Source organism: Neopsephotus bourkii, unplaced genomic scaffold (genome assembly GCF_033783945.1).
Source record: "Neopsephotus bourkii isolate Nb327-2 ecotype Australia unplaced genomic scaffold, CSIRO-AGI_Nbou_v1 NB_785, whole genome shotgun sequence".
Taxonomy (NCBI): Eukaryota; Metazoa; Chordata; class Aves; order Psittaciformes; family Psittacidae; genus Neopsephotus; species Neopsephotus bourkii.
In genome coordinates this window covers 15358-34052 of record NW_026901281.1, presented here as the reverse complement: position 1 = coordinate 34052, position 18695 = coordinate 15358, and the positions used below count along the sequence as shown (strand labels likewise).

At 46.7% G+C, this 18695-nt stretch overlaps 1 protein-coding gene across 1 annotated transcript; it reads right to left on the bottom strand.

Annotated features, from left to right (window-relative positions):
- Positions 1–540: 540 nt before the first annotated feature.
- Positions 541–17888, bottom strand: LOC133213144 (transcription factor 4-like; the record flags this gene model as incomplete). The annotated part of the gene is made up of 5 exons (XM_061355164.1): positions 17820–17888; positions 7743–7848; positions 5474–5610; positions 1573–1705; positions 541–608 (listed from the first exon to the last, which is right to left on the bottom strand). Coding segments are annotated over exons 1-5 (513 nt in total), but the record flags the coding sequence as incomplete, so codon positions are not given.
- Between the last annotated feature and the right edge of the window lie 807 nt (positions 17889–18695).

Genomic DNA, 18695 nt, shown 5'->3' with positions numbered 1-18695 from the left:
ATTGGATCCTTATGGGATGATGGCCTCAGCATCCCTCCATCCCAATACCCCCATTCCCATTGGCTCCTTAAGGAATGATGGATCCCAATGAGCTCTGTTGCTATGGAAACCCCAAATCCCATTGGATCCTTATGGGATGATGGCCTCAGCATCCCTCCATCCCAACACCCCCATTCCCATTGGATCCTTATGGGATGATGGTCCCCAATGAGCTCTGTTGCTATAGAAACCCCAAATCCCATTGGATCCTTATGGGATGATGGTCCCCAATGAGCTCTGTTGCTATGGAAACCCCAAATCCCATTGGATCCTCATTATAGAACCCCATAGAACCCCAAAAAACAGGGATACAGGGTGGGATACATAAAGCATCCTTGATACCCCATAGGGATGCAGGGATGGATACCCCTTAGGGAACACCAGTATGGAATCCCATTGATGCCCTTTGGGGATCCCATTGGGATGGGATGGGGTGGATCCCACCCCGCTCCCATTGGGGAATGGGCATCCCAATAGGGAATAATGGGGAGGGATCCTTACGGATGCGAGCGCTTTCCCAAGGGCATCCCCAGTTTGGGAGCTTCCGGTTGCCCCAGTTCCTCTGGTGGCTGGAAAAGAGAAGGGATAAAGGTCAGGAATTCCCATTGCTCCCAGTATTCCCATTATCCCCCCCCCTCCATCCCATTTCCCATAGGATCCATCCCCATTTTAAAGGGGGATGACTTCCGGTTGCATCCCATTCCATAGGGGATGCTCCATAGGGTTGGGATTGGGATGCTTCCCAGTGCCTCCATCCCATCCCATAGGTTGGGTGAGTCCCAATGGACCCATTACCATGTATGGATGCTTCCCATTATCCCATCCCAGTTTGCCTTCATCCCTAGGGTACCAGCATCCATAAGGCCCCATGATCCCATTGGCTCCATCCCTATGTATGGATGGGATCCCATCCCATCCCAGTTTGCCTTCATCCCTAGGGTACCAGCATCCATAAAGACCCATGATCCCATTGGCTCCATCCCTATTAATGGGATCCCATCACATCCCAGTTTGCCTTCATCCCTAGGGTACCAGCATCCATAAAGACCCATGATCCCATTGGCTCCATCCCTATTAATGGGATCCCATCACATCCCAGTTTGCCTTCATCCCTAGGGTACCAGCATCCATAAAGACCCATGATCCCATTGGCTCCATCCCTATTAATGGGATCCCATCCCATCCCAGTTTGCCTTCATCCCTAGGGTACCAGCATCCATAAAGACCCATGATCCCATTGGCTCCATCCCTATTAATGGGATCCCATCACATCCCAGTTTGCTTTCATCCCTAGGGTACCAGCATCCATAAAGACCCATGTTCCCATTGCCCCCATCCCTATGTATTAATGGGATCCCATCCCATCCCAGTTTGCCTTCATCCCTAGGGTACCAGCATCCCTAAGGCCCCACGTTCCCATTGCCCCCATCCCTATGTATTAATGGGATCCCATCCCATCCCACCCCATTTACCCTTCATCCCTCTGACCCCCAGCCCCATAACTTGCCCCATAGCTGCCCCATAAGCACTCACCCATAATGGGGTCGTTGCCATTGGCTGGTGGGGTACAGGAGGAGGTGCTGTAGTGGCCACTGGTGCCGCGATGGAAGGTGGACATCGGGGGGAGACTGGAATTGAGGTCCCCAGAGGAATGGGATGGGAAGCTCTGTATGGGAAAAGGATGGGGATGAGCAGGGATAATGGGGCCGGAGCCCAATAGGGGTTATAGGGGGGGGATAAAATGGGATGGATGGGGTTTAGGGAGGAGGTAATGGGGTTGGACCAGTGGGGAGGACCCTAAGGAGGATGATGGGGCATCATTTGGGGCCATAAGGATGCTGGACCACCATAGGGGTCCATAATGATGCTGGACCACCATAGGGTGATGCTGGACCCCCATAGAGGTCCATAATGATGCTGGACCACCATAGAGGTCCATAATGATGCTGGACCACCATAGAGGTCCATAATGATGCTGGACCACCATAGGGGTCCATAATGATGCTGGACCACCATAGGGTGATGCTGGACCACCATAGGGGTTTGTGTGTGAGGTCCATAATGATGCTGGACCACCATAGGGGTCCATAATGATGCTGGACCACCATAGAGGTCCATAATGATGCTGGTCCCCCATAGAGGTCCATAATGATGCTGGACCACCATAGAGGTCCATAATGATGCTGGACCACCATAGAGGACCCCAATGATGCTGGACCACCATAGAGGTCCATAATGATGCTGGACCACCATAGAGGTCCATAATGATGCTGGACCACCATAGAGGTCCATAATGATGCTGGACCACCATAGAGGTCCATAATGATGCTGGACCACCATAGAGGTCCATAATGATGCTGGACCACCATAGAGGTCCATAATGATGCTGGACCACCATAGAGGACCATAATGATGCTGGACCACCATAGAGGTCCATAATGATGCTGGACCACCATAGAGGTCCATAGTGATACTGGACCACCATAGAGCCATATGATGCTGGACCACCATAGAGGTCATATGGTGCTGGACACCATAGGGGTCCATAATGATGCTGGACCACCATAGAGGTCCATAATGATGCTGGACCACCATAGGGGTCCATAATGATGCTGGACCACCATAGAGGACCATAATGATGCTGGACCACCATAGAGGACCCCAATGATGCTGGACCACCATAGAGGACCATAATGATGCTGGACCACCATAGAGTTTGTGTGGTTGGGGTTTGTGTGGTATAGGGGTCCATAATGATGCTGGACCACCATAGAGGTCCATAATGATGCTGGACCACCATAGAGGTCCATAATGATGCTGGACCACCATAGAGGACCCCAATGATGCTGGACCACCATAGGGGTCCATAATGATGCTGGACCACCATAGAGGTCCATAATGATGCTGGACCACCATAGAGGTCCATAATGATGCTGGACCACCATAGAGGTCCATAATGATGCTGGACCACCATAGGGTTTGTGTGGTGGTTTGTGTGGTGAGGACCTTGTGGAGAGGACCCCAATGATGCTGGACCACCATAGAGGACCATAATGATGCTGGTCCACCATAGAGGACCCCAATGATGCTGGACCACCATAGAGGTCCATAATGATGCTGGACCACCATAGAGGTCCATAATGATGCTGGACCACCATAGGGGTCCATAATGATGCTGGACCACCATAGGGGTCTAATGATGCTGGTCCACCATAGAGGTCCATAATGATGCTGGCCACCATAGGGCCAATGATGCTGACCACCATAGGGTCCTAATGATGCTGGACCACCATAGGGTCCATAATGATGCTGGTCCACCATAGGGTCCTAATGATGCTGACCACCATAGAGGTCCATAATGATGCTGGCCACCATAGGGGTCCATAATGATGCTGGACCACCATAGAGGTCCATAATGATGCTGGACCACCATAGAGGTCCATAATGATGCTGGACCACCATAGGGGTCCATAATGATGCTGGTCCACCATAGAGGTCCATAATGATGCTGGACCACCATAGAGGACCCCAATGATGCTGGACCACCATAGAGGTCCATAATGATGCTGGACCACCATAGAGCCCCATAATGATGCTGGACCACCATAGAGGTCCATAATGATGCTGGACCACCATAGAGCCCCATAATGGTGCTGGACCACCATAGGGGTCCATAATGATGCTGGACCACCATAGAGGTCCATAATGATGCTGGACCACCATAGGGGTCCATAATGATGCTGGACCACCATAGAGGTCCATAATGATGCTGGACCACCATAGGGGTCCATAATGATGCTGGACCACCATAGGGTGATGCTGGACCACCATAGAGGTCCATAATGATGCTGGTCCACCATAGGGGTCCATAATGATGCTGGACCACTAGGGTTGGTCCACCATAGAGGTCCATAATGATGCTGGTCCACCATAGAGGTCCATAATGATGCTGGACCACCATAGAGGTCCATAATGATGCTGGACCACCATAGAGGTCCATAATGATGCTGGACCACCATAGAGTCCAATGATGCTGGACCACCATAGAGGTCCATAATGATGCTGGACCACATAGAGGTCCATAATGATGCTGGACCACCATAGAGGACCCCAATGATGCTGGACCACCATAGAGGTCCATAATGGTGCTGGACCACCATAGAGGTCCATAATGATGCTGGACCACCATAGAGGACCCCAATGATGCTGGACCACCATAGAGGTCCATAATGGTGCTGGACCACCATAGAGGTCCATAATGATGCTGGACCACCATAGAGGACCCCAATGATGCTGGACCACCATAGAGGTCCATAATGGTGCTGGACCACCATAGAGCCCCATAATGATGCTGGACCACCATAGAGGTCCATAATGATGCTGGGCCACCATAGAGGTCCATAATGATGCTGGACCACCATAGAGGTCCATAATGATGCTGGACCACCATAGAGGTCCATAATGATGCTGGACCACCATAGAGGTCCATAATGATGCTGGACCACCATAGAGGTCCATAATGATGCTGGACCACCATAGGGGTCCATAATGATGCTGGACCACCATAGAGGACCATAATGATGCTGGACCACCATAGAGGACCCCAATGATGCTGGACCACCATAGAGGACCCCAATGATGCTGGACCACCATAGAGGACCCCAATGATGCTGGACCACCATAGGGGTCCATAATGATGCTGGACCACCATAGAGGTCCATAGTGATGCTGGACCACCATAGAGGTCCATAATGATGCTGGACCACCATAGGGGTCCATAATGATGCTGGACCACCATAGAGGACCCCAATGATGCTGGACCACCATAGAGGTCCATAATGATGCTGGACCACCATAGGGTGATGCTGGACCACCATAGAGGTCCATAATGATGCTGGACCACCATAGAGGTCCATAATGATGCTGGACCACCATAGAGGTCCATAATGATGCTGGACCACCATAGGGTGATGCTGGACCATGGGTTAATGATGCTGGACCACCATAGGGTGATGCTGGACCACCATAGTGAGGACCCCAATGATGCTGGACCACCATAGAGGTCCATAATGATGCTGGACCACCATAGAGGTCCATAATGATGCTGGACCACCATAGGGGTCCATAATGATGCTGGACCACCATAGAGGTCCATAATGATGCTGGACCACCATAGAGGTCCATAATGATACTGGTCCCCCATAGAGCCCCATAATGATACTGGTCCCCCATAGAGCCCCATAATGATACTGGTCCACCATAGAGCCCCATAATGATACTGGTCCCCCATAGAGCCCCATAATGATACTGGTCCCCCATAGAGCCCCATAATGATACTGGTCCCCCATAGAGCCCCATAATGATACTGGTCCCCCATAGAGCCCCATAATGATACTGGTCCCCCATAGAGCCCCATAATGATACTGGTCCTTACCAGGCGCTCATGCGGATGCAGGCTGCAGTAGCTGCTGGACTGGGGGATATGGGATGAGTTTCCCAGTATCCCCCCATAACCGGGCTGGTTCATCCCACTGGAAGAGCTCCATGGATCGCTGCCGTGATGGTGCCCATCTGGGAAGCAAAAGGGAAAGGCTGGGATCCCTATGGGATGCTATTGGGAATGCATTGGGGTGGGAAGTGCATCCCAGTGGGAAAACCCCATTATCCATTGGGGATGCTATGGGGATGATGCTGGAAGTTGGACGATTCCCATTGGCTGCAAGAGGGATCGGTCTCCCAATGGGAACGAAGCATCCGGTTAGCATCGCTTCCCATGGGGTTTCCATTGGGGATAATGGGGTTTTAACCCCATTGGGGTCCTTTTGGGGCCGTTCCCAGTGGGAAAACCCCATTATCCATTGGGGACGCTATGGGGATGATGCTGGAAGCTGGGCGATTCCCATTGGCTGCAAGAGGGATCGGTCTCCCAATGGGAACGAAGCATCCGGTTAGCATCGCTTCCCATGGGGTTTCCATTGGGGATAATGGGGTTTTAACCCCATTGGGGTCCTTTTAGGGCCGTTCCCAGTGGGAAAACCCCATTATCCATTGGGGATGATGCTGGAAGTTGGGCGATTCCCATTGGCTGCAAGAGGGATCGGCTTCTCCAATGGGAACGAAGCATCCGGTTAGCATCGCTTCCCATGGGGTTTCCATTGGGGATAATGGGGTTTTAACCCCATTGGGGTCCTTTTAGGGCCGTTCCCAGTGGGAAAACCCCATTATCCATTGGGAACGCTATGGGGATGATGCTGGAAGTTGGGCGATTCCCATTGGCTGCAAGAGATCGGTCTCCCAATGGGAACGAAGCATCCGGTTAGCATCGCTTCCCATGGGGTTTCCATTGGGGATAATGGGGTTTTAACCCCATTGGGGTCCTTTTGGGGCCGTTCCCAGTGGGAAAACCCCATTATCCATTGGGAACGCTATGGGGATGATGCTGGAAGTTGGGCGATTCCCATTGGCTGCAAGAGGGATCGGTCTCCCAATGGGAACGAAGCATCCGGTTAGCATCGCTTCCCATGGGGTTTCCATGGGGATAATGGGGTTTTAACCCCATTGGGGTCCTTTTAGGGCCGTTCCCAGTGGGAAAACCCCATTATCCATTGGGGATGATGCTGGAAGTTGGGCGATTCCCATTGGCTGCAAGAGGGATCGGTCTCCCAATGGGAACGAAGCATCCGGTTAGCATCGCTTCCCATGGGGTTTCCATTGGGGATAATGGGGTTTTAACCCCATTGGGGTCCTTTTAGGGCCGTTCCCAGTGGGAAAACCCCATTATCCATTGGGAACGCTATGGGGATGATGCTGGAAGTTGGGCGATTCCCATTGGCTGCAAGAGGGAACGGTCTCCCAATGGGAACGAAGCATCCGGTTAGCATCGCTTCCCATGGGGTTTCCATTGGGGATAATGGGGTTTTAACCCCATTGGGGTCCTTTTGGGGCCGTTCCCAATGGGAAAACCCCATTATCCATTGGGGATGATGCTGGAAGTTGGGCAATTCCCATTGGCTGCAAGAGGGATCGGCTTCCCCAATGGGAACGAAGCATCCGGTTAGCATCGCTTCCCATGGGGTTTCCATGGGGATAATGGGGTTTTAACCCCATTGGGGTCCTTTTGGGGCCGTTCCCTATGGGAAAACCCCATTATCCATTGGGGATGATGCTGGAAGTTGGGCGATTCCCATTGGCTGCAAGAGGGATCGGTCTCCCAATGGGAACGAAGCATCCGGTTAGCATCGCTTCCCATGGGGTTTCCATTGGGGATAATGGGGTTTTAACCCCATTGGGGTCCTTTTAGGGCCGTTCCCAATGGGAAAACCCCATTATCCATTGGGGATGCTATGGGGATGATGCTGGAAGTTGGGCGATTCCCATTGGCTGCAAGAGGGATCGGTCTCCCAATGGGAACGAAGCATCCGGTTAGCATCGCTTCCCATGGGGTTTCCATGGGGATAATGGGGTTTTAACCCCATTGGGGTCCTTTTAGGGCCGTTCCCAATGGGAAAACCCCATTATCCATTGGGGTTGATGCTGGAAGTTGGGCGATTCCCATTGGCTGCAAGAGGGATCGGTCCCCCAATGGGAACGAAGCATCCGGTTAGCATCACTTCCCATGGGGTTTCAATGGGGATAATGGGGTTTTAACCCCATTGGGGTCCTTTTAGGGCCGTTCCCAATGGGAATTCCCATCCATCCCTTACCTTGCATGAAGAAGGAGCTTGGGAATGTGCTGGTTCCCCCCTTGGAGACTGGGAAACTGGGAGAATCCCGGTTGTAGTCGGCGGTGCTGGCCGAGGGGGCATAAACCTATAGGGGAAAATAACCACAATTCCCTATGGAATTGGGGGAAACAGGGGGGAAAACCCCATTCCCCCCCCTTTGTATTGGGATTCCGGCCCTAAATCCCATGGGAATGGGGGAATTCCATTGGGATTTCCGGTTGGGATGGATGCAGGCGGCATCCCAATGGGATGAGCGCAAAAGGGGCATCCCAAAGCATGGAATCCCCTAAAAATGGGGGGAAACATGGATTATTCCCTAAAATAAGTAGGAAAACCCCTTTTTTCCTTAGGATTTGGGGGGATTCCCATAAACCCCATAGAATTCCATAGGGATCCATGGGGAATATCCCGGTTTTCCATCGTTGCCACTCAAAGAGCATCAAAATCCCAATGGAATGCCAAGCAATTCCCCTATACAAAAGAGGGGGATGGATGGAACCGGCCCCGATATTCCCAAATCATGGATAATGGGATGGGAAACCCATTGGCTATGCATGGATAAGGGAACCCCTGTATCCCAATGTCCCAATCGCATCCCTATATCCCTGCATCCCTGTATCCCATAACCCAAATCCCATCCCTGTATCCCTGTATCCCTGTATCCCAATGCCCCAATCGCATCCCTGCATCCCTGTATCCCAAATCCCATCCCTATATCCCTGTATCCCATAACCCAAATCCCATCCCTATATCCCTGTATCCCATAACCCAAATCCCATCCCTATATCCCTGTATCCCATAACCCAAATCCCATCCCTATATCCCTGCATCCCTGTATCCCAATGCCCCAATCGCATCCCTATATCCCTGTATCCCATAACCCAAATCCCATCCCTATATCCCTGCATCCCTGTATCCCAATGCCCCAATCGCATCCCTGTATCCCTGTATCCCATAACCCAAATCCCATCCCTATATCCCTATATCCCTGTATCCCATAACCCAAATCCCATCCCTATATCCCTGTATCCCTGTATCCCAATGCCCCAATCGCATCCCTATATCCCTGTATCCCTGTATCCCATAACCCAAATCCCATCCCTATATCCCTGCATCCCTGTATCCCAATGCCCCAATCGCATCCCTGCATCCTGATACCCAAATCCCATCCCTATATCCCTGTATCCCTGTATCCCATAACCCAAATCCCATCCCTATATCCCTGTATCCCAATGCCCCAGTCGCATCCCTATATCCCTGCATCCCAATGGCCCCATCTGGACCAGTTCCGCATCCCCTCTCCTATGGGATGGGTACCGGATCGGAGCATCCCCCTTGTATCCCATTGGGAATGCTGCTCCAAACCCCAAACCCTGCTTGATCCCAATGGGGGCAGCAATGGGATGAGCATGGATCCCATCATTTCCAATGGGGGGGATCCAATGGGATGCTCCGGAGCTGTTCCCAAATCCCATTGATTCCAAGCGTTCCCAAAACATGGAGCATCCCCCCCCGCAATTCCCATTGGGGGTAATGGGAATGGTGTTGGGATAATGGGAATGGTGTTGGGATAATGGGAATGGTGTTGGGATAATGGGAATGGTGTCGGGATAATGGGAATGGTGTCTGGATAATGGGAATGGTGTCGGGATAATGGGAATGGTGTTGGGATAATGGGAATGGTGTATGGATAATGGGAATGGTGTCGGGATAATGGGAATGGTGTATGGATAATGGGAATGGTGTTGGGATAATGGGAATGGTGTTGGGATAATGGGAATGGTGTCGGGATAATGGGAATGGTGTATGGATAATGGGAATGGTGTATGGATAATGGGAATGGTGTTGGGATAATGGGAATGGTGTCGGGATAATGGGAATGGTGTTGGGATAATGGGAATGGTGTCGGGATAATGGGAATGGTGTCGGGATGATGGGAATGGTGTTGGGATAATGGGAATGGTGTCGGGATAATGGTTGGATTTGGGATGGAGGTGGTAAGGTGGGTGGAATGGGAATGATGGAGTAGGGATAATAGGGATAATAATAGAGATAATAATAGGGATAATAGGGAGAAAAATAGGGATAATAATAGGAAGAATAATAGGGGTGTGGATAATGGGAATGGTGTAGGGATAATGGGAATGGTGTGGATAATGGGAATAGTAAGGATGTGGGTGGTGTTGGTTGGGTGGTGTGGGATAATGGGAATGGTGTGGGATGATGGGAATGGTGTTGGGATAATGGGAATGGTGTCGGGATAATGGGAATGGTGTATGGATAATGGGTTGGATTTGGGATGGAGGTGGTAAGGTGGGTGGAATGGGAATGATGGAGTAGGGATAATAGGGATAATAATAGGGATTATAGGGAGAAAAATAGGGATAATAAAAGGGATAATAGGGAGAAAAATAGGGATAATAATAGGAAGAATAATAGGTATAATAATAGGGATCATTAAAGGGATAATAGGGAGAATAATAGGAAGAATAATAGGGATTATAATAAGGATAATGATAGGAATAATAAAATAGGGATAATAATAGGAATAATAGGGATAATAAAAGGGATAATAATAGGAATAATAGGGATTATAATAGGGATAATACTAGGAAGAAGAAAATAGGGATAATAGTAGGAAGAATAATAGGGATAATAAAAGGGGTACTAATAGGGTAATAATAGGGATAATAACAGGAAGAATAATAGGGATAATAACAGGTATAATAATAGGAAGAATAATAGGGAAAATAGGAAGAATAATAGGGATTATAATAGGGATAATAATAGGGATAATAATGGGAATAATGAAATAGGGATAATAACAGGGATAATACCAGGGATAATAATAGGGATAATAGAAGCAGGTTGAAGGGACCTTAAAGCCGCAATCCCTGCCATGGGGGGGGTAATAATAGGAATAGCACTAATAATAGCATTAATAATAGCACTAACAATAGCACTAATAACAGCACTAATCCTCCTATTAATAATCCTAATAACAGCATCCAATTGGTTCCGGTTGGAACAGGCCCTAAAGCTCCTTTTCCAGGCCCTTGCTGTTGTTATTCCCATTATTCCCATGTTAATAATGGTTATAATGGTCATATTAATGCTAATAGTAATAATAATAGCAATAATAGCGGTAATAATGGTAAGAATAGTGCTAATAATAGTAATAATAGTGGTGATAATGGTAATAATAGTGGTAATAATAGCAATAATAGGGTTAATAATAGCAGTAATAGTGGTAATAATGATCATCACAATGCTAATAGCAATAACAGTGGTAATAATGGTAAGAATAGTACTAATAATAGCACTAATAGTGGTATTAATAGCAATAATAGGGTTAATAATAGCAATAATAGTAATAATAATAGCAATAATAAGTGGCAATAGTGGTAATAATGGTCATCTTAATGCTAATAGTAATAATAATAGCAATAATAGTGATAATAATGGTAAGAATAGCACTAATAATAGTAATAATAGTGGTGATAATGGTAATAATAGTGGTAATAATAGCAATAATAGGGTTAATAATAGCAATAATAGTGGTAATAATGGTAACAATGATCATCTTAATGCTAATAGTAATAATAATAGCAATAATAGTGGTAATAATGGCAAGGATAGTACTAATAATAGTAAGAATAGTGGTAATAATGGCAATAATAAGTGGAAATAATGCTAATAATGATCACTGCAATGCTAGTAGTAATAATAGTAATAATAATAGCTATGATAGCAGTATTAATAGTACTAATAATAATAATAGAGGTAATAATGGTAATAATAGTAAAAATAATAGCAATAATAGTGGTGATAATGGTAATAACGATTGCTGTAATGCTAATAGTAATAATAATAGCAATAATAGTGATGATCACTGTGATACTAATAGTAATAATAGCAATAATATTAGCACTAATAGGAGTAATCATAGTGATGACAGCAATAATAATAGCAATAATGGGAGTAATAATGGCAATCCCTATCACTGTAATGCTAATAGTAATAATAGGAGTAATTAATAATGGGAATAATAGGATTAATAAGTGGAATAATCATAGGAATAATGGGAATAATAGTAGCAATCACTATCCCTGAATGCTAATAGGAATAATAGCAATAATAATAGCCATAATAGGAATAATGGGGATGGCAATGGGGATGGCAATGGGATGGCAATGGGAATGGCAATGGGAATGGCATTGGACCCAAAATGGACCTAAATTCACCCAAACCCAACTAAAAGGCAAGAAACACCTAAAATTGACTTAAATTCACTTAAAATGGGTGTAAATTCACCTAAAATCCACCTAAATTCACCTAAAATTGAGGAAAATGAAATAAAACCACCTAAAATTGAAGTAATTTCACCCAAAATGCAATCCAGCGCAATAAAATGGCCCAAAATGGGGTAAATTTCACCCAAAATCCCCATAAATTCACCTAAATCCCAAGAAAACCACCAAAATTGAGGTAAATTCCCCTAAAATGGAATCAAATCCAATGGAATTGAAGAAAATGACCCAAAATTAGGAAAAATTCACCCAAAACTGAAAAACACCGGAAAAACACCGAAATTTGCCCAAATTTCAAATAAACCCACCCAAAATGGGACTAAATCCACCTAAAATGGGATTAAAGCGAATCAAATCCAATGAAAACACTTAAAATCCAAGGAATTTCACTAAAATCCAAGGATTTTCACCTAAAATCCAATGAAATTCCGAATATTTTCACGAAAATCCCATGATTTCACCTAAATTCCCAATAATTTCACCTAAATTCCGACTGAGTCCAACAAAATTCCCATAATTTCATCGAAATTCCCAGTAATTTCCCCTAAATCCCAATAATTTCACCGAAATTCCCAGTAATTTCCCCTAAATCCCAATAATTTCACCGAAATTCCCAGTAATTTCCCTTAAATCCCAATAATTTTACCGAAATTCCCAGTAATTTCCCCTAAATCCCAATAATTTCATCGAAATTCCCAGTAATTTCCCCTAAATCCCAATAATTTCACCGAAATTCCCAGTAATTTCCCCTAAATCCCAATAATTTCACCGAAATTCCCAGTAATTTCCCCTAAATCCCAATAATTTCACCGAAATTCCCAGTAATTTCCCCTAAATCCCAATAATTTCACCGAAATTCCCAGTAATTTCCCCTAAATACCAATAATTTCACCGAAATTCCCAGTAATTTTCCCTAAATTCCAAATAATTTCACCTAAATTCTGAATAATTCCCCCAAAATACCAAATAATTCTATTAAAATTCCAAATTCCACCAAAATTCCAAATATTTTCACCTATATTCCCAGTAATTTCCCCTAAATTTCCAATAATTTCACCTAAATTCTGAAGAATTTCACTAAAATTCCATAATTTCACACGAATTCCCAATATTTTAACTTAAATTCCAAAGAATTTCACCCAAATTCCCAATATTTTCCCCTAAATTCCCGATTTCACCTAAATTCTGAATAATTTCACCTAAATCCCAAATAATTTTACCTAAATTCCGAATAATTCCACCGAAATTTCGAATTTCACAAAATTCCAAGTAATTTCACCCATATTTCCAGGAATTCCCCCTAAATTCCCAATTTTGCCTAAAACCCGAATTATTTCACCTAAATTCTGAATAATTTTACCAAAATTCCGAATAATTCCACCAAAATTCCAAATAATTTCACTTAAATTTCATATATTTTCACGTAAATTCTAAATTCTACCAAAATTCTGAATAATTCCAACAAAATTCTGAATTTTACCAAAATTCCCAATAATTTCACCTAAATTCCCAATAATTTCACCTAAATTCTCAATAATTCCACCAAAATTCCGAATAATTCCACCAAAATTTCGAATTTCCCTTAAATTCCAAATAATTCCACCGAAATTCCCAATATTTTCACCAACATGCCGAATAATTCCACCAAAATTCCAAATTTCACCTATATTTTCAGTAATTTCCCCTAAATTTCCCATAATTTCACCTAAATCCCGAATAATTCCACCGAAAATCTGAATTTCACCGAAATTCCATAATTTCACCCAAATTCCCACTAATTTCACTTGAATTCCATATAATTTCACCCAAATTCCCAATATTTTCCCCTAAATTCCCAATTTCACCTAAATTCTGAATAATTCCCCCAAAATCCCAAATAATTTCAGCTATATTCCCAGTAATTTCCCTAAATTCCCAATAATTTCACCTAAATTCGGAATAATTCCACCCATTATATAGCCCTATACCTATATAGCCCTATAGACACCTATATAGCCCTACAGACAGCTATATGGCCCTATAGATACCTATATAGCCCTATAGATACCTATATAGCCCTATATATATATAGCCCTATATATACCTATATAGCCCTATAGACACCTATATAGCCCTATAGACACCTATATAACCCTATAGATACCTATATAGCCCTATAGATACCTATAGATCTCTATATAGAGAGAGCCCTATATATACCTATATAGCCCTATAGACACCTATATAGCCCTATATACACCTATATGGCCCTACAGATACCTATATAGCCCTATAGATACCTATATAGCCCTATAGATACCCATACAGCCCTACATATATATAGCTCTATATATACCTATATAGCTCTACAGCTACCTATATAACCCTATATATAGCTATATACAGGCCCCTATGACCCTATTTATATAGGTTTTAATAGAGATAATCCCCTATTATATAGGTACAGGACCATATAGTCCTGTATTATGGCCTATATATAGCTATAGGGGCATACAGACCCATAGCAATACATATATGCAGCCCTATAGGCTAAAGCCAGCCCTATAGGGGAGCTTTAAGGACCTATGGGAGCCAAAGCATCCTATATCCCTTGTACCTATAGGGCCCTCTATGGCTTTAGATAGAGGCTATAGGGCTTTCTGTGTCTATATAGGACTATAGAGGGAGCTATAGGAACGGGTTTGTGTATATAGGGCTGTATAGACTCCAGGTGTCCTATGGCTTTATGACCATATAGAGCTGCATTGAGGCACGTAGGCAAGGAGATATAGGGCGCTGTGGCCCTATAGAGCCCTATAGGTAGTTGTATGTAGGTAGTCTATATAGCCCTATGGCCATAAAGCACCCTATATAGTTATATAGGGGTAGTATATATAGTCCTATGGACATAAAACCCTATATAGAGCTATATATAGGGAGCATATATAGAGTCCTATGGACATTAAGCACCCTATATAGTTATATAGGGGTAGTATCAATAGCCCTATGGCCATAAAGCCCTATATAAACCTATATATATGGGTAGTATATATAGCCCTATGGACATAAAGCACCCTATATAGTTATATAGGGGGAGTATATATAACCCTATAGACATAAAACCCTATATAGAATCATATATAGGTAGTCTATATAGTCCTGTGGACACAAAGCCCTATATAAACCTATATATAAGTACTATATATAACCCTATATACCATCTACTACATATATAGGATACCATATACGGTGTATATAGCTCTATATCCCCTATATACGACCCATATGGTACCCTATATATAGGGCCCATACACCCTATATATAGGGTCTACACAGGCCTATGGACATACAGCCCCCTATACCGCTCCATTCCCCATCCTCTCCCCGTGATCCCAGTAAAGCAATGGGAAACCCCATAGGAAGCGGCTTTTATCCCTTTGTTTGGCCCCGTTGCAGAGCGGATCCCAAGCAGGAATTGCATGGGAAACAGGGGAAAAATCAAAGGAAAACAGGGAAAATCCCGGTTTTTTCCCCCAAAATGGGAAAAAATCCCTTTTATTTTTATATTTTATGGGGTAAAAAGGGGAAAAATCCCATTTTTGGGATGGAAACCCCAAAAAAAGGAGGAATTTTGCCCTTTTTCCCACTGCGAGGCCCCAATGCATTCCCGCATACAAAGGGGATGGGGGGGATGCATGGATCCCGCTATAGGGTGGACGGCGTTCCCAATGGATCCTTATGGATCCCCATTCCAAACCAACCCCAAATGGGGTTAAATAGGGATGGGGGGGGGTCCCGATCCCATATCCCCCCCTTTTCCCAATGGGGGGAATGGGGAAGTTAATGGGAACGGGCGAGCAAACTTTGCCACCCCAATGGAGCGTATGGGAACCCCAAACGCATGGATCCCAATGGGAATAAGGCAAGCACGACGCATCCCCCCTATAAATCCCAATGTTTCCCTATGGGATTCCCAGTTATCCCAGTACCGCGATCCCAAAACCGCACTTTCCCCTTTTCTCAATGCTATTCCAAGGGGGAAAAACCCCTTTTTCCCATTAACACCAGTCCCAAAACGCCTTTTCCCAATGGGATAACCCCATTATCCTGCCTGGAAAACCGGGAATGGGGGAAAAAGGGGAAGGGAAAGATCCCGTTTTCCCTGCTTTTTTCTTTCCAAATCCCTCTTTTTTAACGGGGAAAATTCCCGTTTTTTTCCCCCCGTTTGGAAATAGGGGAAAAACGGGGAAAAAAATGGGGAAAAAAGGGGAAAAATCGGGAAAATAATAGGGAAAATAATAGGGAAAACAAGGAAAAACGGGATGCGGGGTGGATAAACATCATCCCTATGGCTCCAGATGGCGACCAGACCCCTTCTGTTGGGCTGATGCCCGAATTCCCATTTGATCCCAATGGAAAAGCCGGGATGGAAGCGACGGGAACTGGGATTTTCGCCTTGGTTTTAGTGGGGAAACTGGGATGGGAGCGGTTGGAAATGGGATTTTCCCGTTGGTTTTAGTGGGGAAACTGGGATGGGAGCGGTTGGAAATGGGATTTTCCGATTGTTTTTAGTGGGGAAACTGGGATGGGAGCGGCTGGAACTGGGATTTTCGCCTTGCTTTTACTGGGAAAACCGGAATGGAAACAGCGGGATCGGGATTTTCCCCTTGTTTTTAGTGGGAAAACTGGGATGGGAGCGACGGGAACTGGGATTTTCCCCTCTTTTTACTGGGAAAACCGGAATGGAAACAGCGGGATCGGGATTTTCCCCTTGTTTTTAGTGGGAAAACCGGGATGGGAGCGGCTGGAACCGGGATTTTCGCCTTGTTTTTACTGGGGAAACTGGGATGGGAGCGGCTGGAAATGGGATTTTCACCTTGTTTTTAGTGGGGAAACTGGGATGGGAGCAACGGGATCGGGATTTTCCCCTTGTTTTTACTGGGAAAACCGGGATGGGAGCGACGGGAACCGGGATTTTCGCCTTGTTTTTACTGGGAAAACTGGGATGGGAGCGGTTGGAAATGGGATTTTCCGATTGTTTTTACTGGGGAAACTGGGATGGGAGCGGCTGGAAATGGGATTTTCCCCTCTTTTTAGTGGGAAAACCGGGATGGAAGCAACGGGATCGGGATTTTCCCCTTGTTTTTAGTGGGGAAACTGGGATGGGAGCGGCTGGAACTGGGATTTTCGCCTTGTTTTTAGTGGGAAAACCGGAATGGAAACAGCGGGATCGGGATTTTCGCCTTGTTTTTAGTGGGAAAACTGGGATGGAAGCGACGGGAACCGGGATTTTCGCCTTGTTTTTAGTGGGAAAACTGGGATGGGAGCGGCGGGAACCGGGATTTTCCCCTTGGTTTTAGTGGGAAAACCGGAATGGAAACAGCGGGATTGGGATTTTCGCCTTGTTTTTAGTGGGAAAACTGGGATGGAAACAGCGGGATCGGGATTTTCCCCTTGTTTTTAGTGGGAAAACCGGGATGGGAGCGGCTGGAACTGGGATTTTCCCCGTATTTTTTGGGCTGGAAAAAGCGGGATGGGACCGCCGCGCTTTTCCCTCCTTTCCCCCCTTATTCCCGCCAGGAAAACCCGCGCTTTCCCCTTCTTTTCCCGCGTAGATCGGCTCAGCGCGCTCCCCATCTCCCTCCTTTTACCGCTTCCCGCCTCTTTCCCCCCGAAGTTGGGAAAAGCGCCAAATCCCCCCCTAAAATAACCCCTCCCCCCCCCGTTTTTCCCCGCCATTCCCAACTTTTCCCGCTATCCCGCTTACCGCCTTCCCGTTATAGCAGTACATCCAGGACTTGCCGCCCATGCCCGGCATCGGGAATGCGCAGTACATGCTCCCAACTTTTCCCTTCCCTAACTCCTCTTCCCCACCCCCACCCCACCCCAACCCCCCCCCCCCACCCCCCCTTTATCCCGCTTTTCCCTCCCCCCTTTCCTTTTCCTGCTTGATCCCAATTCCCTCCCAGATGGTTCCCAAACGGGAAAAGAACGCGGGGGGGGGGAAGAAGGGGCCGGGCGCGCGCGATATGCAAATCACCCCTCCTTCGCCGGCGCGCGGCGCATGCGCGCAACTCCCCCACTCCCAGATGGCTCCGAGAGGCGGGGGGGCGCGCGCGATATGTAAATGAGGGGGGAAAAGGGGAGGGGGGGGAGCGGTGTGGGCGGCGCATGCGCACTCCGCACTCCCCCCCCCTCCCTCCCCCCCCCCCCCCCCCCCCCCCCTCAGCCTCGCTTTCACTTCCCGCCTCCCGCGTTACCTCAGCGCTTCCGCGCCGGCCATGGCGGCCGCTCCCCGTCTTTTTTCCCCCTTTTTCCCCCTTTTTTTCCCGTTTTCCCCCTTTTTCCCCTCATTTCCCCTCCCCTTTACGCCCTTCGAGTGCATTCGTAAGCCAAAAGGGAACGGCGGAGCCCATCTGGCCCCCGGGGCGGCTGCTTGGCGGCCTCCCAGCATTGTGCGCAGCTGCTGCCGGTCCCCCCCCCGTTCCCCCCCGCCTTGGGCATCGAGCCATAGACATACATAGAGGGATATGGGGGGGGGAATGGGTTTGGGGGGGGGAAAGGGGGTTTGGGGGGGTAAAAAGGGGGTTGAAGGGGGTTTGAGGGGGTAAAAGGGTGTTAAAGGGGGATTAAGGGGGTAAAG